Source organism: Macrobrachium nipponense, chromosome 15 (genome assembly GCF_015104395.2).
Source record: "Macrobrachium nipponense isolate FS-2020 chromosome 15, ASM1510439v2, whole genome shotgun sequence".
NCBI classification, from domain to species: Eukaryota; Metazoa; Arthropoda; class Malacostraca; order Decapoda; family Palaemonidae; genus Macrobrachium; species Macrobrachium nipponense.
Genome location: NC_087208.1, coordinates 35,003,454 through 35,027,704, shown reverse-complemented (window position 1 = coordinate 35,027,704; position 24,251 = coordinate 35,003,454). Strand labels below are relative to the sequence as shown.

Genomic DNA, 24,251 nt, shown 5'->3' with positions numbered 1-24,251 from the left:
TAGTCAGTTTGTGGAGAGAAAATTTGTCTTGCAACAAGTTTGATAAAGTTTGTGTTAGTGGTGATCTTAATTTTCTGATCTTGTAACAATTTGGCTTAGCTTTAGAATTATTTCCAATATTGATGGCATAAAAGAAAACACCCCCCTCCTCCAAAAAAAAGGGGGCCTTAAAATATACACCATATTCTTGTATACTAATCATGGAATCAGGCTTTTACTTTGTACTTTATAAGTATTTACACACATAATGTATTTTTATGGTCAGTTTAACTTCAAATAAAAGTGTTGATTTCTTTTTTTTTAACAGGATCGAGAATCAAGCTTCAAGATGGCTCCAGGTACATCCATGTTCATTCATTGGCTGGTAGGAATGGTGTATGTCTTTTACTTTGCCTCTTTCATCCTTCTCCTCCGAGAAGTTTTGCGTCCAGGGGTACTGTGGTTCCTTAGAAACCTCAATGATCCAGATTTCAATCCAGTACAAGAAGTAAGTGAAATTTCCTGTTTTGTGTTCATGAATGTGCTGTATGTGAAGTTTTAATATTCAAGTTATAATAACCCCATCAATAGTGTAAATGCTCATGTTGTAGTGTGCATTGATCCCCATACTTTCCAACACTAATGCCACCTAGACCCCTCAGGTATCCAACCATCAGTCCTCGATTTTTTAGTGAGTTGGCTGAGCTGGCAATGGCTTTGTGCAGTGCTCTTAAGATTGTTTTCTTAAACAAGATTTGTTACTGCTTTTCTTTTTTTGTTCTTTTTTATTACGATGAAAAGATTGTTAAAGAAACTGTTGAAATTTGAATACTTTACATCTTTTCAAGCTTTTTAGTTCACCAGTAACTACCTGCAAATAATTGCACATTTCTCACCCTGTAGGGGGAGTATTGCTGTCGAGTGTACCTCACGTGGTGCACTGTAGGCGTTAAGATTCTTTGCAGCATCCCTTTGGCCCCTACTTGCAACCCTTTTCATTCCTTTTTACTGTACCTCCATTCATATTCTCCCTCTTTCATCTTAACATTTACCCTCTCCTAACAATTTGCAACAGTGAGGTTTTCTTCCTGTTACACCCTTGTAACCATTCTCTCAATTTTCCATTTGGCACTAAATGATCTCATAGGTCCCAGCACATGGCCTTCGCTCTAAATAGTATACAGTTACCATCCGAGTTACGACCTAGATCCGTTCCGACCAACAGGTCGTATGTCAGAATGGTCGTTAGTCGAAAATACCAGCCAAAAGGGCCGACACGTGGATTATAAGTACTCGGTTAAAGTGGAAGATTATACTGTACTCGAGGACATATGATATGAATGTGTTGCATTTTTAAGTAACTTTTTCTGTTGAATAATATTATTGTGTATATACAAGCTGTTTATTTATCAATTTCATACAATCAACTTACCTGTCATATATATACATAGCTAAGACTCCGTCGTCCCCGACAGAAATTCAAATTTCACGCCACTCGCTACAGGTAGGTCAGGTGATCTACTGGCCTGCCCTGGGCGGCAGGACTAGGAACCATTCCCGTTTTCTACTCATATATTTTCTGTCGCCGGTGGTATCAACATCGTTGCTGCCACCTCCTGACTGGAATTTGCTTTTCTAGACAATTGATCATCTTTTTGTGGACTTTTGGTGACGTACCTGGATCGTTGTTTTGGCATTCGCTACTGTGGACTGGATTTGGACTTGCTTTTGATTTTTCTTCAAGAATGTCTGATTCAATGTTGTTGTGAGAGTGTGTGTGAATGTAGGCTGCAAGGTGAAGATACCGAAGGCTTCGGTTGATCCTCACACTGTATGTCGCAAATGTAGAGGTTTTGATTGTTCTATTTCTAACACCTGTCATGATGTGAGAGGTTGAATGTTGAGGAATGGAAGACTCTAACTTCTTACTTGAAGAAGTTAGAAAGGGATAGAGTCAGAAGGGCTGCATCTAAGATAGCGGGTAGTAGTACAAGGCCTATTGAGCCTTTTAATGATTCTAACTCTTCCCTTAACTATGCATTTGATTCTAATTCTGTATCAGGGCCCTCACTGGCTTTACATTCAGATTCGGCCTCGGAAATTGCTGAACTGAAAGCTACTCTTCACAGGATGAAATCCAAAATGGCTGCCATGAAAGGTAAGGATTGTGAGAGTGACTATTATAGTGAAGTGAGTGTCCCCAGTGTTGTGGAGGGGGGCGTCTGACCGTCTCTGCGACGCTCCCAGGCCTAGACCTCTTCCAAGCTCCCAAGCCCAGAGGAGAAGGAAAGTCGAAAGCCGTACGGAGGTTGTGGAGAATTCCCCCCGGTCAGGCGTCCCTTCAGCAGGCTCTGTAAATAGACAGACTGCTCAGGACCGCTATAGGAAAAGCGTCCTCAGAGAGTGCTTCTCTTCGTCCGCTTCTCCCTCTCCTAAACGAGGGTGGAAGGATTCGGACTTGTCCAGGCCCCTGAAAAGGCACTGGAAAGATCCTGTGTTGGATTCTAGCCCCGAACGCTTTTCGGAAGAAGCGCCTCCTTCGATCAAGAAGGCTAAGAGGGTTTTGACGTCCCATGGTTTGGACAAAACTCCTTCGAGGTCTCCCTCTCCCATTCAAGAAGACGCCGGAGAAGCTTCCAAGAGGATCATTTTGGCTGTGCAAGAACAGTTATCCGCCTTGGTAGGAGTCCTTTCGAAGGATCCCCCTCGTAAGAAAGACGTGAGGCTTCCTGTCAAGAAGTCTCTTCTTCCTTCTCCCGCCAGGAGTGAGGCTCCTGTGGGACGTGAGGCGTTTGAGATCTACTCTGATAGAAACTCTTTGGACGATTTTGAATCGCCAGACAAGCGCGAGGTTTCCTACAGACGAGAAGCGTCTTATAGGATTAAAGCGCCAGACAAGCGAGAAACGCTTTACAGGCGCGAGGACATTTCCAGACGTGATACGTCTGCCAGACCAGCAGCGTCAGCCGAGCGCGAGGATTCAGCCAGGCGCGAGTCGCCAGACAAGCGTCATCCATACAAGGATTTGGCACCAGAAAGGCGTGATGCGCCAGCCAGGCGCGAGGCGTCAGTCAGGCGCGAGAGTTTAGAGAGGCGCGAGGCATCAGTCAGGCGCGAGGCGCCAGCCAAGCGCGAGGAGTCAGCCAAGCGCGAGGCGCCAACCAGGCGCGAGCAGCCAGCCAGGCGCGAGGCGCCAGCCAAGCGCGAGGAGCCAGCCAAGCAGGAGCGCTATACACTCTCTTAGCCCTCTCCTATTAGGAGTTTGTCTCCCGTAGAGAGAGTTTTTGGGCAGGGAAGACCCGAACGGGAAGTGACTTCTCCTTCTGATCCGATATTGGAAGAGGACTCAGAAGACGAGACTCACGGCAGAGAAGGGCTGTCTAACTACAAGTTTTGACAGCTCTCCTCCTCCAGGAATACGGAGATGCATTGATCCCTGCCGCTCCTCCTTCGCCTCGTTCACTTTTTTCATGCTCTAAGACGCCGAAGTCGTCGGCTTTCTTGAAGATGAGGCCGACGATTTCTATGAAGAGAGCTCTTCAGTCGCTGGATAGCTGGATGCTTGACCCAAGAAGAAGGAGCTAGTCAGGACGGTGTTTTGCATGCCTCCCGCTAGACTTACGGGCAAGAGAGGTATTTGGTACCAGACTGGGGAGAATATGGGACTCTCTCTCCCAGCTTCGGCTGAAGCGACTTTCCAGTCTGGTAGATGCATCCAGGAGACATAGCCTTCATACTGCGAAGATTACTTGGGGTCTTTCAGAGTTGGATCATCTCCTCAAGGGACTTTTTCACATTTTAGAAGTCTTCAACTTCCTAGATTGGTCCCTTGGGGTGATGTCCAAGAAGGCTCATGCCTCGGAAGGACTCGATCCGGACGTACTCCTTGCATGTGTCCTGTATTGACAAGGCGGTACAGGATGGCTCAGGAGAAGTTTCTTCCTTATTTGGAGCAGGTCTCTTGAAGAAGAGATCTGTTTTTAGCGCTTTCTTGACAAAAGCGGTATCCCATTCGCAAAGGGCAGCCTTGTTATTCGCTCCCAGGTCTGACTTTCTGTTCCTTCGCAGTTGGTGAGGGACATTTCCTGTTCGCTGACGGAGAAAGCAACACAGGATCTTCTCCTGCAATCTTCCAGGAAGAAGAGACCAGTGATGGTGGGAGACAAGAAAGGTGTGTCTACGCCTGTTCGGCCCTTTCGAGGAGGCCCTCCCGCTCGAGTTACCGCTAAAAGAAAGGCGACTGAGAAGAGAGGTAGAGCCTCTTTCCGTCCCTTTAAAAGGGGAAAGTGAAGTGACGCTCCTCCAAACACCAGTAGGTGCCAGGCTCCGGGGATTTGCGGAAGCCTGGACTCTCATAGATACAGACGCTTGGTCGATGTCTGTTCTACAGAAGGGAGACCTACATTCCTTTCCTGGACAAATCTCCCTGACGTCAACTCCGCGGGAATTGTCCGCCAATTACAAGGACCCTGTGTTGAAAGATACTCTTCAACAAATGGTGGGGGATCAGATGTGGGACAAGAGAGCTATAGAGCTAGTGCTGGATCAAAGCTCCCCAGGGTTTTACAATCGTCTTTCTTGGTTGCGAAAGCCTCGGGGGGCTGGAGACCAGTTCTGGATGTCAGCGCTCTGAACAAGTTGTTCAGAAACAGAAGTTCTCCATGGAGACCTCTGCATCAGTCCTTGCGGCTCTTCGCCAAGGATTGGATCCGTGTCTCTGGATCTCCAGGATGCCTATTTTCACGTCCCGATCCATCCTTCGTCGAAGAAGTACCTCCGTTTCATGACGGGGGGAAGGATCTTCCAATTCAGAGCCTTGTGTTTCGGCCTGTCTACGGCGCCTCAGGTTTTCACAGAGCCTTATGAAAAATGTGGCGAGATGGCTTCACCTGAAAGGAATCAGTATATCTCTGTACCTAGACGACTGGCTCATAGAGCAAAGTCAGAGAAACAGTGTTTGGAGGACCTGACTGTGACACTAAACCTGATAAAGACCTTAGGATTACTCGTGAACCTCGAGAAGTCCCAACTGATCCCCAGCCAGAACTTGGTCTATCTGGGGATTCGGATGGATTCTCGGGGTTTTCGAGTTTTTCCTTCTCAAGAGAGACTAACGAGAGGTTTAGAAAAAGTCTCTCTCCTAATAAGGAAGGAACGTACTTCGGCGAGGGAATGGTTGAGCCTATTAGGGACTCTTTCCTCGCTCGAACAGTTCTTTCCTCTAGGAAGGACTTCATCTCCGTCCGCTTCAGTTCTTCCTCAGAAGATCGTGGAACATGAAGACAGGGCGTTCTCTCGGACAGTTTTATTTCCCATTCCAGTTCTGATGAAAAGCCATTTAGAATGGTTGGTTACTCCCACTGAAGGAAAACAAGGGTACTTCCCTAGAAACACAGAACCCAAACCTTGTATTGTTTTCTGACGCGTCGGAAAAAAGGTTGGGGAGCAACCTTGGGAAAGAGAGAGGTGTCAGGCACTTGGAAGCTCTTCAAGTGTCCTGGCACATAAACTGCAAAGAGCTGTTTGCCGTACACCTAGCCCTAAAGAGCTTCGAACCTTTAGTGAGGAACATGATTGTACAAGTGAATGCGGACAATACAACTGCCCTTGCATACATTCGAAAGCAAGGAGGTACTCACTCGTATGCCCTTTACGAGCTCGCAAGAGACCTGCTGTTGTGGACATCGCAAAGGAACATCTCTCGTTGACGAGGTTTGTTCAGGGAGTTACGGGGGGGGAAAACCGTGGGGAGAGGCAGACAGGCTGAGCAGGAGGAACCAGGTCCTTCATACCGAATGGACCCTCCACTCAGAAGTTTGCCGGAATCTCTGGTCTCTTTGGGGGACTCCTCATGTCGACCTCTTTGCCACGTTCCTCTCAAAAAGACTGGAAGTCTTCTGTTCAGTAGTAGAAGACCCCAGAGCTCTAACAGTAGACGCCTTCCTGCTAGATTGGTCTCATGTAGACGTTTACGCATTTCTCCCATTCAAGATTCTGGGGCAAGTGCTCAGGAAGTTTGTGACTTCAAAGGGGACAAGAATGACCCTGATAGCCCCCTTTTGGCCAGCTCAAGAGTGGTTCCCAGAGGTGCTGGAGTGGATGGTAGACTTCCCCAGATCCCTTCCACAAAGGAAGGATCTTCTCAGACAAACAACACTTCGAGAGGTTTCATCAAAACCTCCCCGCTCTCGCTCTGACTGCCTTTCGACTATCGAAAGACTTGTCAGAGCGAGAGGCTTTTCTAGCAAAGCAGCAAGCTCGATCGCTAGAGCCCGGAGAACTTCCACTATCCGTGTTTACCAATCGAAGTGGGAAGTTTTTAGAAGGTGGTGTAAGTCGAAGAAGTTGTCCTCCTCCAGTACCTCTGTAACAGAAATCGCTGATTTTCTGTATTTTTGAGAGAAGAATCGCGTCTCTCCGTAGCCACGATAAAGGGCTATAGGAGTATGCTATCGGCCGTCTTTAGGAATAGAGGCCTAGATTTGGGAAACGATAAAGATTTACATGATCTGATTAGATCTTTTGAGACCAAGAAGTCTAAGATTACTTCTCCCCCTAACTGGAATCTAGACGTGGTGGTTAAGTTCTTGTCATCAGCGAGATTTGAACCCCTGCATTTGGCCTCGTTTCGTGACATAACGAGAAAATGTTTATTTCTTTTGTCACTGGCGACGGCGAAAAGTTAGTGAGCTGCACGCCCTTAGTGATAAAGTGGGTTTCAATCTAGATTCAGCCATCTGTTCCTTCAAAGAATTATTCTTGGCGAAGAATGAAAATCCTTCGAATCCCTGGCCGAGAAACTTCGAAGTAAAAGGCTTATCGGGTCTCGTCGGCAGGGAACCGGAGAGGACTCTTTGCCCAGTAACGGGCGTTAAAGTTTTACATACAGAAAAAGAAACAGTTGGGAGGTTTCTAGACAAGGTCTTTGGTGCTCGGTGAAGGATCCATCAAGACCTATGTCTAAGAATGCTTTAGCCTTTTTTGTCAGGAACGTCATTACGGACGCTCATAAGGCTTGCACGGATGATTCTTTCAAACTCCTGAGAGTAAGAGCTCATGAAGTGAGAGCAGTGGCTACGTCTCTCTCTTTTCAGAGAAATATGTCACTTAAGAATATCTTGGAAGCGACATATTGGAGAATGTTAATTCTGTGTTTGCTTCTCACTATTTGAAGGCACGTTCGTGTGACCTATGAAAAATGTTTTTCTTTAGGTCCTTTTGTGTCTGCGGGCACAATCCTGGGTACAGGAGCTAACCCCGAATCCTTAATTACTACATAAGTCTAATAGATATGTTCTAGACTTTCTGCTGAACAAGTGCAGATGCCGCACACGCGGCCAGTCACTTCCGTTCAGTAATGGAAACTCTTTGTGATATCTTTTATTAGATGAGTATCATAAAAATTTTTTTTTTTTGAAAAATTGTGTGCGTGTGCAATTTGGTTTGAGTTACGGTTGTTGCGAAGAGTTTGGGGATAACTCAGAGCAATTTTTAATACTAACATGGTGGTTAGGATCAGGTGGTCGGGATTGGTTGTGTGCTCCTTAATAAGGTGTGTTGTCATATAAGTGGATCAGCACCCATTGACAAAGTCCTTTCAGTCTCTGCCGAGTAAGTGGATAAGACCCCTTCGGCAGACCCACAAGAATTCTTGGCCATAGATCACATATCTCGCTAAAGTTTCTTGAGGTGATGCAGACTACGGGGCAAACACCCACGAAGTCTACCACCTATCAGGTAGGAACCAAGGTTTTTATTTTATACCTACAACATATGTTGTTTACCTGTCTATTCCAGAAGTAGCTGTCTCTTACCCTCCACCGAAGGGTGCCAATCAGCTATGTATATAGCTGACAGGTAAGTTGATTGTATGAAAATGATATGTTATAATACAATAAAGTTTCATACATACTTACCTGGCAGATATAATCGATTAGGGCCCACCCAGCCTCCCCGCAAGGAGACAGGGGGAAGAGAAAATATATGAGTAGAAAACGGGAATGGTTCCTAGTCCTGCCGCCCAGGGCAAGGCCGAGTAGATCACCTGACCTACCTGTAGCGAGTGGCGCGAAATTTGAATTTCTGTCGGGGACGACGGAGTCTTAGCTATGTATATCTGCCAGGTAAGTAGTATGAAACTTTATTGTATTATAACAATACATTTTTATGCCTTTTAGTTTCACTTTTATAATTTTATCATACTTTTCTGTTGAATAATATTACTGTAACATATGTATATACAAGCTGTTTATTTATAATTTTTATGCCTTTTAGTTTTCACTTTTATCATACTTTTTCTGTTGAATAATATTACTGTTGTACTATACGTACAAGCTGTTTATGTATTTATCATTTTTATGCCTTTTAGTTCACTTTTATCATTTTATCATAGAGATATTTTTAATATATACTGTAGGTGCAATGTATTTAGCTTTTTTTTCAGTTGCTTAGTTGATATACTACGTACATACATCTTAATATAATATGGTTTTAGAAATAAAATATTTATTGACTGCAGTTGAATTTATTATACAAAAATGCAAATGAAGATCAAAAATACAAAAATAGAAAAGTTACAGTTCAAAAAATAGAACATACAGCTCTAGTACAAAATAGAAAATACATATGCATGTAAAAAAAATAAGCAAAAACAAACACTCAAAATTAATGTTCACTGGTGCTTGGTTCGACGTCATCAACACTTTCTTCATACGCCACGGTCGAAAGAAAGATCAGCTGTTAAGTCAGGCGAGGCAGGGGATGGGGAAGGGGTGGTTACTGCGCTGGCCGATGTAGCGGTTGCCCGCCTGTTTCGGGTGTTTTTTTTTCTACCACTGGTATTGTATTTTTCTCTTTTCGGCTCTTTCCTGACTTGGGGGGGGGTTTCTTTTTTTTGGTACGTATTCTTATTGTTGCTCTGTTTTTGTGTTTTTTCTATAGTTGTGGCCTCTTTTTTTTTTCTTTTGGCTTGTTGGCTTCTTATTCCTTTTTGCTTTTTGTGGGCTTTTTTTTACTGGTTTCTCTTTGGTTTTGGGGGTGGCTTCGATGCTGGATGAGGCGGGCTTTTGTGTTCGTTTGACAAACATGCTAAGTGTCGTTTAGGATCTTCTGCTTTTTCTTTTCATCGTAGATTTCTTTGTATGGCCTCATTACTTCTTGCATAGATCTCTCTATCCGGGCAAACCGTTCAACATTCGGATCCACTCCTTCCAATTTATGCAGCATTGTATTAAGCATTTGTATGGCTTCCGATAATCCCTTTACAGTAAACTTTCGTTCGTACTCCTCCTCTTCTACAACTTCCTTTTCTTCCTCTCTTCTCTCTTCTTCAGCTTTCCTTTCTTCTTCTATTGCTAACAGTTCTTCATTTGTTAATTCCTCAGGTTCTTCACTTATCAGTTCTTCAATTTCTTCTTCATCACATCCTAACTCAAGTTGCTTTGCCAAGCTAACAATTTTTCCTCGCACGTTGCTTAATTCCTCTTCGTTATCGAAGCCAACAAAATCTCTGAGGAAGCGTTTGCAGCAGTGTTTCCAAATACCACTCTTACATTTTTCTGTCACCAAATCCCAAGCTTTAGCGACATGCTTGATACAATGGTAAATGTTGTACGATTTCCAATAATCGCGCAAAGTCAGCTCAGGGCTTTCATCCATAGCTTCGATGGCTTGGTCAAAGGAAATTCTTACGTAGTGCGCCTTGAACGTAGAAATTGCACCCTGGTCCATGGGTTGGATTAGGGGGTGGTATTAGGGGGAAGGAAGACAACGCGCACGTTAGGATGAAGATCATCCAAGTGCGGGGGGTCGGGTGGCAGGCGCTTGTCAAGCACTAATAAAATCTTAAACGGAATGCCCTATCGCTACAAATATGACGTGCCTCGGGAACAAAACAGTTTAAAAACCAATCTTCAAACAGTGCTAGCGTCATCCAGGCCTTTCTGTTACTTCGGTAATAAACGGGAAGGGCATGTTTGTTCACATTCTTCAGTGCACGTGGGTTTTCTGAAAGTGCAATCAAAAAAGGTTTTAATTTATGGCCTGCGATGTTTCCACCGAACAATAGTGTGAATCTTTCTTTGATTGCCTTATGCCCTGGTGCACTCGCGAATTCTTTGCTTATGTACGTGCCTTTCGGCATCTTTTTCCAAAACAAGGCAGTTTCGTCCACATTAAAAATCTGTTCTGGCAAATATCCTTCTTTCACAATTAGTTTATCAAATTCTTCAACGAATGCCTTAGCAGCAGGCGCATCACTGCTAGCAGCCTCACCTTTCGTCAGAACATGGTGCACTTGGTACCGATCTCGGAATTGACGAAACCACTCATCACTCGCTATAAACTCCAACGAAGCATATTCTTCACCTCCTTTCTCTTTTAACATTTTAAATAAACTTGTTGCCTTGCTTTGCACTGCTCGCAACATCACTTGCACATTTCTTTGTCTATTATCTTCCAGCCACGTAAATACTAACAACTTTTCCATGTCTGCTATCGGTCCTTCACGCTGTTTGGTGATAATAGTAGACTTGATTGGGGCTGCTCCTTTCACTGCGTCCTTAATCCTTTCCTTGTCCTTTAGAATGGTGGAGACCGTGGAGTGGGAGAGATGGAGACTTCTGCTTATACAATTAACTTTCATCCCACCTTCATATTTCTTGATTACGTCCATCTTCTTCTCCAACGTCAGTGCCTTCCTAGCTTTCTTGGCAGAATTGCATTCTGATGAGTCAGACTTTCTCTTAGGGGCCACGGCAAAGGTGTAATGAAAAAAATGTTCCTGCTACAATGTTACAGTACTGCTACAATGTCTAGACAGTGAGTGAGGTGGTTGGGATGAGTCTGTCTGGGATGCTGTGCTGCCGGCGCCGTCGTAACTGTCATACCGCGCCGCACGCACTACGCTACCGCGCTGCCAAACAGTAAACGCCGCCAAATATAAAAAAATAGACCCCTGTCAGACACTGTCGTAAGTACGGGTGGACGTAACTCGCGCAGGTCGTAACTCGGATGGTAACTGTATTCTGATCTTGGACACTTCTCTGTTTCTAGAGTATCTTGCTAAGATCTTAAGCCAATAACTCTCATTATTTTTACATTTCTATTACTTTCTGTTAATTGCAGAGAAAATTATTTTTACATTTCTATTACTTTCTGTTAATTGCAGATTTCTCTGTTTCTAGTATATCTTGCTCATTAAGGCCCCATCCACATGATTGAGCTTTGCTTAACGAACATTGTTCAGTGTGATGTCAGAAGCGGAGAAACAGTGGAAAAAGTCAGAACTTTGCCACTGTTTCTCTGCTTCTGGCGTCACGTCGAACAAAGTTCGTCAAGCTTCCATGTGGACAGGCCTTAAGTCCTTGTGTTGCTAATTATCAAGGACTGCTTATGTATTCATCGTAGTTCACATTATTGTTGCATTTGTATTATTTACTGTTAATTGCACATTGTTCATATACGAAACAAACCTTCAGTCTTAACATTAGGATTTACTAGCGCCAAGCTGGAAACCGGTAGAATTAAAATTAAACTTGTGAGATCCAGGGACTATTGGCATCTATACCAGGTCACTGGGCATGCATTACCCAGAATGCCCTTGGCGTCCCGTAACCCACCAGTTATTTGTTCCGACACGGCATACAAACCTTCGGTCCTTTTACAATAGGAAGGTACTAGCGGCAGCTGGATAGGTCGTAAGCTTTCGAACAAGGGGTTCGGTAGTTAACTGCTTGTCCGACAGGCGCGCGCGCGCGACTGGGAGGTAAACAAACCACTTTTGCTTTCGGCCTCACAGCGAGTAGACGTGTGTGTGTTCGACGCTTTCTGCCCGCTTCTCGTCGTTTGCTTTCCTTGAGTATATGGTTGTATTTGTGTATGAAAGAATCATTGTAAGTACAATCATTTCTCTTTATTCATTGATTTGTGATTTATTGGTTAATCATGGAATCTCCTCGCCTCGCTACCCCACGGAGACTATGCCCGGGTACCGAAGGGCGTAAAATGCGGAAGTACGCTCATTCCCGGAGATTGACCCACATATTTTGTGCGCTCGGTGTCGGGGGCGCGAATGCACCCGAGCCGAGCCCTGTGAAGTGTGTAATAATTGGTCGGAGGCGCAGTGGACTTTGTATGAGGGCAGGAAGAAGCGAAGGCCTGCAAAGGAGTAGTCGGAAAGCTCTCCCGCGACTCCTTTGGTTACGGACACTTCGTCTTCTTTCCTGCCGCCCGCTCAGCTTCCACGTTTGGCGCCTTCCCCTTCGGGGGGGGTTTCTAGGTCCTTCTCCTCACCTGACTTGTCGAGTGTGGAGGAGGGCGCTAGATACCCTGACGTCGAGTTGTACTCTGGGTCCTCTATCCGTTCGTCTTCGCGCGAGCGGGTAGAGGATCCTGCTAATCACCCGACTTTTGCTTCCTCAGGTGCGGTTGCCGCGAAGGACGACCTCGGACAGGTGTGGGCAATCGTTTGGGGCGAGCAGGGCGTGCCGAGTGTCCAGGGGCTGCTCTACCATCTCGCTGGCTCCGTGGCGGTCACCCATGCTATGGTTACGACCGCCACCACGACCCTTACAACACCTGGCTACGCTTCACCTCCTCACCTGGTGTACAACCAGCACGCGGTTCTCTGTAACACCTACTACATCGGTGCAGGGGCCAGTCGCCGTACCACGGTGGGTGTGATGCCGCCACCTGGTTTGCCGTGCTGCCGCGAAACCCGACTTCGTGTGCCCGAAGAGCTCGCCCCTGGACCTCCCACCAGTACCAGGGATGTCTGTGCCGCTGGTCCGTCCATCTGGACCGCCTGCACAGCCTGCCGTACCTGCCGTACCTGTCCAGCCGCCGTTCACGGACGTGACGTTGATGACCACTGCTGCCGTTCCCGTACCTGCCCCGCCGTCTCTCTCTGCTGTTCCTGTGATGCCTGCACCTGCTGACGTTGTTCCTGTTCCTGGCGCCGCTGCTCCCGATGCTGATCTGTTCGGACAGGTGCGTCCGGGCCCTGTTGCTTCGGCAACAGCAGCCCCGGCTCCGCTCTGGATGACAGATCTGACGTCGGTCCTGAGGAGGTTGACGAAGAAGAAGAAGAAGAGGAGGAAGGTGTCGTCGTCGTCTTCATCGTCTTCTTCGTCGTCGTCGTCGTCTGCCGCCTCTTCCCCCTTCTTCTTCTAAGGCTCCCCGCCGAAGAAGAAAGAAGGTCGCCTCCCCCCCCCTAAGAAGTCTCCTTCGGGAACTTCTAAGGGCCCGTCTCGCTCTGGTGAGACGGGGGGTTCTTCCGCTGGTCACCCTGCTCCTTCGGGGGCAGGACCCGTCTCTTCTTCCGCAAGGAAGAAGACTACGGGGACCAGAGGAGTGTAGGCTAACACCGGCACTCCATCACCTGCTGTCAGTGGTTCAGCCACGGCAGCAGGGTCCGTCTCGGCCTCTCGTTCGCGAGAGGTACCGAGTGTACGGTCGCCTAACAGCGACCGTGCAGCCAGGAACCAGACCTCTGAGCCCGCTCAGCGTCAGGTTCACGGCACGGAGCGGAAGACTGGTGACAGCCGCTCACGCGACTCTCACCAGACCAGCTCTCGCTCTCGCGGCGAGCAGCTGGCTACCGGGGCGGACTGACGGTCCCCCATGGGGGGGGGGGGGGGGACCGGCCACGGCTGAGGCTGGGAAGAGGTCCCCCCGTTCGTCGGCACCAGCCACGGCTGGTACCAGCGAACTGACGCGCCGTGAGGATACGCACCGGTCTCACCGTGACAGTGGAGCTCGCCGGTCGCCTGACCGTCACTCTCACAGAGAGCGATCGGGTACGGCGACCAGCACCAGCTCCTCTGACACACGAGACCGGGGCCACTGTTCTCGGTCCAGCCGTTCTCCACAGCGAGACGGCTCGACTAGGTCCGCAGTTCGATCGCCACCGCGGGTTGACGATCGCCTGCAGTCTTCCAAGCCCACTGGTTCTGCCAGCGAGCGAGGAGGGAGCGTCAGGTCTGCCTCTCCCATACCTTCAACCTCCTCAGGTTACACCGGGAGGGGCGAGGTATTGAGGAGTGATCATGGAGGGGTGCGCCCCTCAGATCCCACCACGTCGTCGTACGTACCAGTCACGGTTCTCGGACCAGCCAGGTCGTACGCACAAGTGGTTGGAGGAGACGAGAGGGGTCTGTCGCTGTTCTCCCCTCGAGGGAGGAGGGTCTCGGGAGATGCTCCTGTTTGAGGGACTGGATGGTCCGACTCCGCAGGACGCAGTCACTCCTGAGATCCAGAGGAACTTTGCCGAGGTTATTGCGCTGATTCTTCAGCACAACGACCTCGCGGAAGGATCGCCGCTCCCACCATCCGAGCCCACGTCCCGGCTCGAGTCGTTCTGGGGCCCGAAGAGGGAACCCAGACCGACGGTGGGTTTGCCGCGTTCCGAGCTTGCAGACTCAGTGCTGGACCAGGTTGAATCGCTTGTCTCCGGACAAGACGGTTCGCTCAAGTCTGGCAGGTCGAGCAAGCTGCTTCCACCTCCTCTGCTGCGACAGCGGCGTTTTTACGTGCCATCTGAAGACCCGATGCCGCCCAAACAGGTGAACCCGGAGTTAGCCAGGCTGACTCCGGGTGTGTCTCTGCAGCAGCTCCTGTCCGAGAACCTATGGTTCTCGCAGCAAGAGGCACTCGGCCTGGAATCTACCGCCATGGCAGCTTTCCAGGCCGTCTCCTGGCTAGATCTGTGGTCCCTCACAGTATCTAAGGTCGCAGCCAACTCCGGGGGAATTTCTCCCGAAGATGACTCGGCCTTTAGGAGACTTTGCCAGTCTGGAGGAAGAGCCATCTCCTTCCTTGCCCACCAGACGGTGAACCTGTGGGCCAACCTGGTTCTCCGACGAAGGGACGCTGTCCTGACTCGGGTTTCCAGGGCGGCCGGGCGGGCGTGAAGCGGCGTTGGGACTTCGCAACGGACCTTTACGGAGTTCCACGTCTCTCTTCCCAGGAGAGATGGTGGACGCTGCGGTGGACAGACGGCGCACTGACGACAGTGACCGTCTGGTTCACCAGGCAGTCTCGAAGGCTTCTGGGCAGCCTCGGACTGCGGCCAAGTCTAAGAGCTCGGCTAGCGCTTCCTCGGTGGCTAAGACGGTAGCTGCGTCGAAGCCCCGGGGAAAGACTCTGTCTTCTTCGACTTCTACCAAGGGGGGCCGTAACCAGCCCTCCTCCTCCCGTGGAGGCTCTGGGAAGAAGTCGAAGAAAGGGGGGAAACGCTAGGGACGGCGTTCCCCCTCACCTGCTGCCGGAAGTGGGGGGGTGCCTGGCCAGCCATTGGGCAACTTGGCAGCGCTACGGCGCCGAGACCTGGATTGTAGATGTCCTTCGGGAGGGATATCTATTACCCTTCGAATCTCGGCCACCCCTCACCTCCAACCCGGTCCAACAGCAGTCGTACGTTCCAGGGTCATCGAAGGACGTAGCATTGAGACAGGAGATCAAGACCATGCTGAGCAAGAGAGCTGTAGAAATCGTCACGGATCAGTCACCGGGCTTTTACAGTCGACTCTTCCTGGTGGAAAAGTCTACGGGAGGCTGGCGCCCGGTGATAGATCTCTCTCCTCTGAACCGGTTTGTTCGCCAGACCCGGTTCACGATGGAGATGGCACGCTCAGTGCTCGACTCCATCAGGGAGAACGATTTCATGCTTTCAGTGGACTTGAAGGATGCGTATTTCCAAATACCCATTCATCAGTCCTCCAGAAAGTACCTCCGCTTCAATCCTCGACGGGACGGTGTACCAGTTCAGGGCACTTTGCTTCGGTCTCTCAACCGCCCCACAGGTGTTCACGCTAGTGTTCACTCTGGTGTCTGCTTGGGCCCATTCGCACGGGATACGTCTGATGAGGTATCTCGACGATTGGTTAGTCCTGGCGAGCTCCCGCTCGCAGTTGCTACAGGACAGGGATCGACTGCTCGAGTTCTGTCGCGATCTGGGGATTGTTGTGAACTTCGAAAAGTCCGATCTCGAGCCCAAGCAGAGGATGAAGTACCTGGGTATGCTGATCGACACGGTAGCAGGGCGAGTCTTCCCCGCAGACTCGCGGATCAGCAGATTCAGGGAGGCAGCCAACCAGTTCCTGTCTCGGCAGGAACAGGTAGCTCAGCGATGGCAAGTCGTGATCGGACACCTGTCGTCACTCGAGAAGTTAGTCCCTCACGGGCGTCTTCACCTGTGGTCTCTTCAGTGGAGACTAAAGGAGAGTTGGTCACAGGCGACGGATCCCCCAAGCTTTCCAGTGTCACTGACACCGGAGGTGAGGCAGGACCTAGCCTGGTGGCTGGATGACAGGAACCTCGTTAAGAGGAGTGCCTCCTGCGCACTCCCCCCCCGGACATGCAGCTGTTCTCAGACGCATCGACCGAGGGATGGGGCGCACACCTGGAGGAGTTGCTGACTTCAGGAGTGTGGGACGAGAACGACAAGCACCTTCACATCAATGTACTGGAACTCAAGGCAGCGTTCCTCGCTCTCCAAGAGTTCCAGGACCGCTTGATGGGACACTCAGTGGTGTTGATGTGCGACAACACCACGGTAGTGGCCTACGTCAACAAACAGGGGGGCCTAGTGTCCCTCCCGTTGTACCAGTTGACTCGGCAGGTGCACGAGTGGGCCGAGGCACACTCAATAGAGCTGTCGGCACGCTACATTCCAGGGAAGAGGAATGTAGTAGCAGACACGCTCAGCCGTAGGGATCAGGTGATAGGGACCGAATGGTCTCTACACCAGGACGTGGCGGAAATGCTCTTCGACCTGTGGGGGCGACCAGTCGTGGATCTTTTCGCCACCCGGCACAACAGGAAGCTCCAGGTGTTCTTCTCGGCCGTGCCGGACCCATGGGCAGCTGCAGAGGACGCTCTTCAACACCCGTGGGACAAACCTCTTCGTCTAGCCTTTCCCACCCCCGTTCAGCCTGATTCGCAGGTGATCAGTCGAGCATGGTTCACCCCGAATCTCAGGATGATCCTGGTGGCTCCCAAATGGCCACAGGCCATTTGGTATCCGGACCTGCTGGCTCTTCTCGCAGGAGAACCGAGAGAGATTCCCCCTTGGCACAACCTTCTCGCCCAGCCACACGTCGAGCGGTACCACCGAGCAGTCACCAGTCCCTACGTCTTCACGGCTGGCTGTTATCCACCATCTCTTGCGAACGAGAGGCTTTTCTCGTAGCGCAGCAACAGAGATGGCTGGAAACGTCCGTCAGTCCTCTGCAGCTGTGTACCAGGGGAAGTGGGCCGTCTTCTGTGGTTGGTGTCGTAGACGGGGTCTATCTCCTCTCAGAGCCACTCTTCAGCAGGTAGCGGATTTCCTCGTTTTTCTTCGCCGAGAGAAGCTCCTCTCAGTCCCCACAGTCAAAGGATACAGAGCCGCCTTGGCGCTCGTCCTGAAACTGAGGGGATTGGACATCTCGAACTCGTTCGAGATCTCCTTGCTTATGAGGAGCTTCAAAGGTCTTGCCCACCCAGGGAACTCAGGCCCCCTGCGTGGGATGTGACTCTCGTCCTTAGGAGTTTGACTCGAACGCCGTTCGAGCCACTCCGAGAGTCGTCAGACAGGGATCTGACCCTCAAGACCCTCTTCTTGCTGGCCCTGGCATCGGCGAAGAGAGTAGGGGAACTTCATGGTCTTTCCTATGATGTACGACACTCCAGGGGATGGGGATCGGTGACGCTCGATTTCGTCCCGAACTTCGTTGCGAAGACTCAGAAACCGTCGATCCCTGACGACAGGTTCGAGTCATTCACGATCCCTCCCTAATGGACTTCACCGATAATGATGCGGATGAGATGCTGCTTTGTCCTGTGAGGGCGCTACGGCGCTATCTGAAGAAAACTCGACACCTCAGGCCTGAGTGTCGACGCCTCTTTCGTTAGCACCGGGTAACCAAGAAAGAAGTATCAAGAACACTCTTTCATTCTGGCTGCCCGTGAGGTCATCAGGGAGGGAGTATGAGGCTGATGGTAGTGACGACATCCGTACGTCCCGTCCGAGAGCTCACGAAGTCAGAAGTATTGGCCCCTCGTTGGCGTTTCGTAAGAACTTCTCCGTGGCGCAGGTCCTGAAGGCAGGTGTCTGGTCTAACCAGACTACCTTTAACGTCCTTCTACCTTCGGGATATTGCCCACAGGTCCTTGGATACCTTTTCCTTGGGACCCGTGGTGGGTGCTCAACAATTGTGTAGCTAACCCAGACCCTCGCAGGCTGAAACAGCATCGAGTCCTGGTGTGACTGTGTGGATGGATGTGTGAATGAGTGAGTGACTGGCTCCCTCTTCCCGTCTTTTCCTACTCCTCTACCTGTGGGCAGAGGGCCACGGTCGTCACTACGCTGGATGAGGACGAGATGCAGGTGAGCTATATGACAGAGCCCCATCCTATCCCTTTCACTAGGGATAGGAGCAGAATATCCACCACTTCCTCCTACAAGGGGGGGGGAAGTGGATGCCTACAAGAGTCAAACCCATGACTTTATATTTGCTCCTGTACAGGAACAAGTTCTTACTTTGCTGGTACGAAGAGATACGCTGCCTCTCTCTTAGTACTCGGTCCAGAGGTCTGACCATTGATCCTGCGGTGCACACCCCGATCAATCGGGGTACAGAGGCTTGGATCCTTCCCCCCTCGCTCTTACGACCAGGGAGGCTTCCAAGGTTGGGCGAACACCAGTCTGTTCACAAAAGACTCAGATTCCTCCCACCAAGAAGTGAGTCTTCCTATTGTAAAAGGACCGAAGGTTTGTATGCCGTGTCGGAACAAATGACAATTTGTCTAAAATTGCATTTTTCCTAACTATACAAACCTGAGGTCCTTTTACACATAGCCCCACCTCATGCCACCCCTCACTCTGCAGTTTTTGCTTGGGCCAAAGCAAAAGTGATTTGTTTACCTCCCAGTCGCGCGCGCGCGCCTGTCGGACAAGCAGTTAACTACCGAACCCCTTGTTCGAAAGCTTACGACCTATCCAGCTGCCGCTAGTACCTTCCTATTGTAAAAGGACCTCAGGTTTGTATAGTTAGGAAAAATGCAATTTTAGACAAATTGTCATTTTTCTACCGCCTTTAAGATAGGACGTGTTTACTGTCTATCTGATATAAAGCCGGTTTCAGTTTGCCCGTTCTCCATTTCACTTTCATTTTTCTTGTTAATTTTCTTTCTCTGAGTGTGCTCAGTGTGGGTGTGATCTGTAAGAGTGTATAAGTGGTGAGATGGAGATTTTTGCTCCACCATCGGGATCTTCTTCCGTTTCGAAGAGGAGACAAAGGAAATGCCCTGGAGTCAGTGGATTTCCGTATTCAAGATTCCTAACTTCGGTGTCGACTGATCCTCATCCAACATGTAGTAGGTGCAGAGAAAATGTATGTACAATTACTAATCCTTGTTCTGTTTGTCATGGTTGGTCGGTGGAACAGTAGAGGAAGTTTTATGAAAAGGCCAGTACAAAAGTAAGGAGACGACGCCATTTTTGGATGACCAAGCGTTGCCGGCTTCTTTTGTATGGGCATACACCAGACTGATCATATGTTTCGCCACCTGTTTTTGATTTGTCCCATACCCCTTTGGTTTCTCCTAGTGATTCATTATCGGAAACTCCAGGAGCAGTTTTGGGTAATTTTATGCATAATATTTACGCTCCGTTGTTCCCAGCAGGGAGGGGGGGAGCATCGGCATCTTTGTTCCAGGTGCCGGCAATTCAATAACCTTTCGGGGAGAACGGAAACACCTGCCAGTATGCTTCCTCCGGGGATTGATATGGTGTTTGGGTTGAAAAAGGATACCAAGGTGTCGTATGAATTGCCTTGTTCTAGTCATGCGGAGTCTGTTTTACAACAAGTAAACGCAGAGATTGCGGGAAGGGATAATTCCTTAAGATCAAATAGATCGTTTAAGTTTATCCCTCCTCCAATGATGAAAAATAGGAAATATTATACGACACGGACGGTTCCTTTGCTATCTAGACAACTTAACCCAAATGTGGTAAGGTTAAGGCCTGGATTAACCTTAGATCAGGTTAAAATGGAATGCCCTTCGATGACTTGCCAAGAGGCTGCTACGTTAGAAGCAACAGCTTCTTCTGTCTTTCAGACTGCTTCTTGGTTGGATCTTTGGTCAACAGCAGTGGTGAAGATTGCATCCTCAGAAGTGACAAGAAAAGTAGTGGATGCATCAATGTTCATTAGATTACTACAATCAGGTTCCAAAGCAATTGTGTACTTGACAAATTTAAGTGCCAATGTTTGGGCAAATATCCTGTTAATGAGGAGAGATGCAGCTTTGGCTAGACTAAGCTGCACTGTTGATTTGGATTCCCTGCTAGCAATGAGGAATAGGGATATATTAGAGTCGCAATTGCTGTTGCCAGAGGACATACTGGAAGAGGCTATAGATAGAAGAAGGATGGACACTAACAATAGATTGGTACAGCAGGCAGTTAGAAAAACATCTAACTCTCAAGCTACCCCTATGGAGGTAAGGCAGCAGGAAATACCTCGAAAGAAGCAAGTGAAACATAATATACCTAATAGAGCAACAAGACCCTCATCCCCAAAGAAGTTAGCTCATCGGCCCTTTCACAATAGAAATAACAGAGGAAGGGGGATTAGGGGAAGAGGGAGAAGCTCAAGACTATAGGATGGGCGCCCCTCATCACTCAGCCTCACCAGTGGGGGGTTCCCTGGCAAATCACTGGAAGGTGTGGCAGGAACTGGGAGCAGAGCAGTGGGTGGTGGATGCTCTCAGGGTTGGATATTTTATTCCGTTCGAAGTAACCCCACCCCTGACAGAACAGCCATTACTGCACCTTGCTTAGGCTCAGGAACCTCAGAAGGCTTTTATTCTGCAAGAGGAAGTTAAGACGATGGAAAAAGGGGCTGTGGAACAAGTATCCATTTCCTTTTACCCAAAGCCAACAGCGACTGGAGGACAGTAATAGACCTGTCAACATTGAATCTGTTTATAAGAAAAACCAGATTTAAAATGGAAACTCCAAAGACGGTTCTACAAGCAGTCAGGATCAAGGACTTTATGCTGACAATCGATTTGAAGGACACTTACTTTCAGATCCCAGTCCTTCAGTCTTCCAGGAAATTTCTCCGCTTCAGTCTTGCAGAGAAAGTTTTCGAGTTCAAAGTCCTGTGCTTCAGATTGACAATGTCTCCTCAAGTATTTACAAGAGTGTTCACTCTCGTGTCGACATGGGCGCATGCTCAGGGGATCAGGCTAATAAGATATCTAGACAATTGGCTGGTGATAGCAAAGTCCAGAGAGAAATTACTCAGGGACAGGACGACCCTTCTGCAGTTTTGTCACAGCTTAGGTACAGTAACCTCCCCGTTAACACGAGTTCTGTTAACACGATTTCGATCTTACACGAGTTCAAAATCATACAGAAAAATTCTGCTAACACGTAATATTCAATGTTACACGATTTGAGGGGGGTGAGAAGAGAGAGCGGGACGAGGAAGGACGCTCGAGTGAGGAGGGAGAGGGGGGTGAGCGTGGGGACTGGAGTGATGCGTCATAGTGTTTACTAGTTTACGTGCATTACAACTGCTGAATAGTATTTTCTTAAATAAATACAACTAGGGTAAGAATGTGTGTTTTTATTGTTTCTATGACCTTTAAATATATATAAATATAAAAAAATATATAAATAAAGTGGTTTTTTTCTGGCAAAATCCCAAAATAGATTAAGTTTCCCATTGCCCTGGAACGTTAACCCCCTTATTTCCATTATTTCTTATGGAGAAATACTTCCCTGTAACACGAATTCGGCTAACACGACATCTCCAGGAACGTAACCCCTGTGTTAATGGGGAGGTTACTGTATTGTGATAAATCAGAAGTCGCAGTTGGATCCAAGTCAACGGCTGGTGTATCTGGGAATGGTTATAGACACAAGAAAAGCCAAAATATTCCCGACAGACCAGAGAGTAGAGAAATGCAAACAAGTGATGAATGCCTTTCTGGAAAAACAAACACAGCCAGCAAGACAGTGGCAGGTAGTACTGGGAATCCTAACTTCCTTGGAGAAGCTAATACCACAAGGGAGGCTACACCTTCGATCTCTACAATGGAGGATGAAGGAGTTTTGGTCACCAATAGTAGATCACCCGTAAGAGAAAAATCCCTTGTCGGCAGAAGTGAGGAAAGACTTGCTGTGGTGGGTGAACGAAGACATTCTAACAGTGGGTGTTCCCCTTCAGCAACCCTCCCCGGATCTCTTGCTGTTCTCAGATGCATCACAAGAAAGTTGGGGAATGCATATGGAGGAGCTGATGGTTTCAGCAAAATGGAGTGGCGAGGACAGAGAACTCCATATAAACATGCTGGAGTTAAAAGCAGCGTTTCTAGCACTACAGGAATTCAGGGAGAGGGTGAAAGGGCAATCAGTGGTATTGATGTCAGACAACACCACAGTAGTAGCTTACATAAACCAACAAGGAGGCCGAGTTTCTCGGCAGTTACATGTGATGACAGTTCAACTTCATCAGTGGGCTGTAGAGAATCTAGTAGACATCAGGGCCAGATATATTCCGGGAAAAAGTAACATAGTGGCCGACAAGTTGAGCCGCAGGGATCAGATCTTGGGAATGGAGTGGTCCTTGCACCAACAGGTAGTGGACAGGATGCTCATCTTGTGGGAAAGGCCAATCATAGACCTATTTGCAACCAGGTACAACAAAAAGTTGGAAGTGTATTGTTTGGTAGTCCCAGACGTAGAGGCAGTAGCAGAAGATGCGCTACAACACCCATGGGACAATCTGGACGTGTACGCATTTCCTCCATTTTGTCTAATCCGTCAGGTTCTGAACAGGGCAATGCGGTCTCAGAACCTCAGAATGACTCTGATAGCTCTTTTATGGCCAAGGCAGAATGGTTTCCGGACCTCTTGGAACTCCTAATAGACATGCCGAGAGAGTTATCTCCATGGAACAACCTACTATGTCAGTCGCACATGGAAAGGTACCACCAGTCGGTGAAGTCACTATCACTTTACGTGTGGAGACTGTCAAGTATCTCCTCCGAGAGAGAGGGTTTTCGCAAAAAGCAGCGGCGCAGATTGCAGGAAATATCAGAAAGTCTTCGGCAGCAGTATACCAAGGAAAATGGTCAGCATACTGTGATTGGTGTTGTAGAGGGAACTTGTCTCCACTCGGTACCACTATTCAGCAATTAGCAGGCTTTCTGGTATATCTCAGGACAGGAAGGCATATATCTGTATCTGCGGTGAAGGGGTACAGGGCTGCTCTAGCCTCAGTCTTACGCATGAAAGGTGTGGACATTTCGTCTTCATGGGAGTTGGCCATGTTGATGTAGAGCTTTGAGCATTCATGTTCGCTAAAGGAACTAAAAGCCTCAGATTGGGATTTGACCATGGTACTGAGTAGTCTGACAAAATCCCCCTACGAACCACTAAGGCAGTCCACAGATAGGAGCCTGACCCTTAAGACAGTCTTCTTATTGGCCCTAGCTTCAACCAAAAGGGTGGGGGAACTACATGGCCTGTCATATATCATAAAGCACTCGAGAGGTTGGAAGTCAATGGTATTCGAGTTTTTCCAGAATTCGTGGCCAAAACTCAAAACCCATCAATAGCGGACGGCAGATTCGACTCCTTTTCCATACCTTCTCTGGCAGAATTCGTAGACAGTGACAAAGAAGAGATGCTTCTGTGTCCCGTCAGGGTAATAATAGAGTAGTACTTAAGAAGGACAAGACACCTCAGGCCGGGGGTGATGGAGGTTGTTCGTATGTACAGGACGGAACAAAAAGGAAGTGTGCAGGGATACAGTATCGTTTTGGCTAAGAGAAACCATCAGGAATGCCTACATGACAGAAGACAGGGGGTCAAATAGCCAGGAGAGGGCTAGAGCTCATGACATCAGAGGCTTGAGTGCTTCTTTGGCATTCAAGAAGAATATGTATGTGGAGAGAATTCTGAAAACTCGTGTTTGGAAAAGCCAAACAACTTTCACTTCCTTTTACTTAAAAGACGTTTCCCATTGATCCTTGGACACTTTTTCCTTGGGTCCAGTGGTGGCAGCCCAGCAAGTGATATAGCTCATCCAGTACCCCTGGCGGCTCAGTGTGTGTCTAGTCTAAGATGAAGGTATGAAAGTAGAATGAATGGGATGACTGGTCTTTTTTCTTTACTACTTTCTTTCTACTCCATTACGTACAGGCAGTATGAAGGAGAGTACCATCATAAGCTGGAATGGACTAGATGCAGGTGAGGTGGTCAGCCATACTGTAAA

The 24,251-nt window shown here is 48.5% G+C and overlaps 1 protein-coding gene across 1 annotated transcript in view; it reads left to right on the top strand.

The window, feature by feature from the left end:
- Window positions 1-24,251, top strand: part of LOC135227083 (E3 ubiquitin-protein ligase MARCHF6-like) — a 131,848-nt gene that overhangs the window by 93,396 nt on the left and 14,201 nt on the right. The window contains 1 exon segment of the mRNA XM_064266921.1: window positions 308-487. Coding sequence (XP_064122991.1) covers window positions 308-487 — 180 coding nt within the window.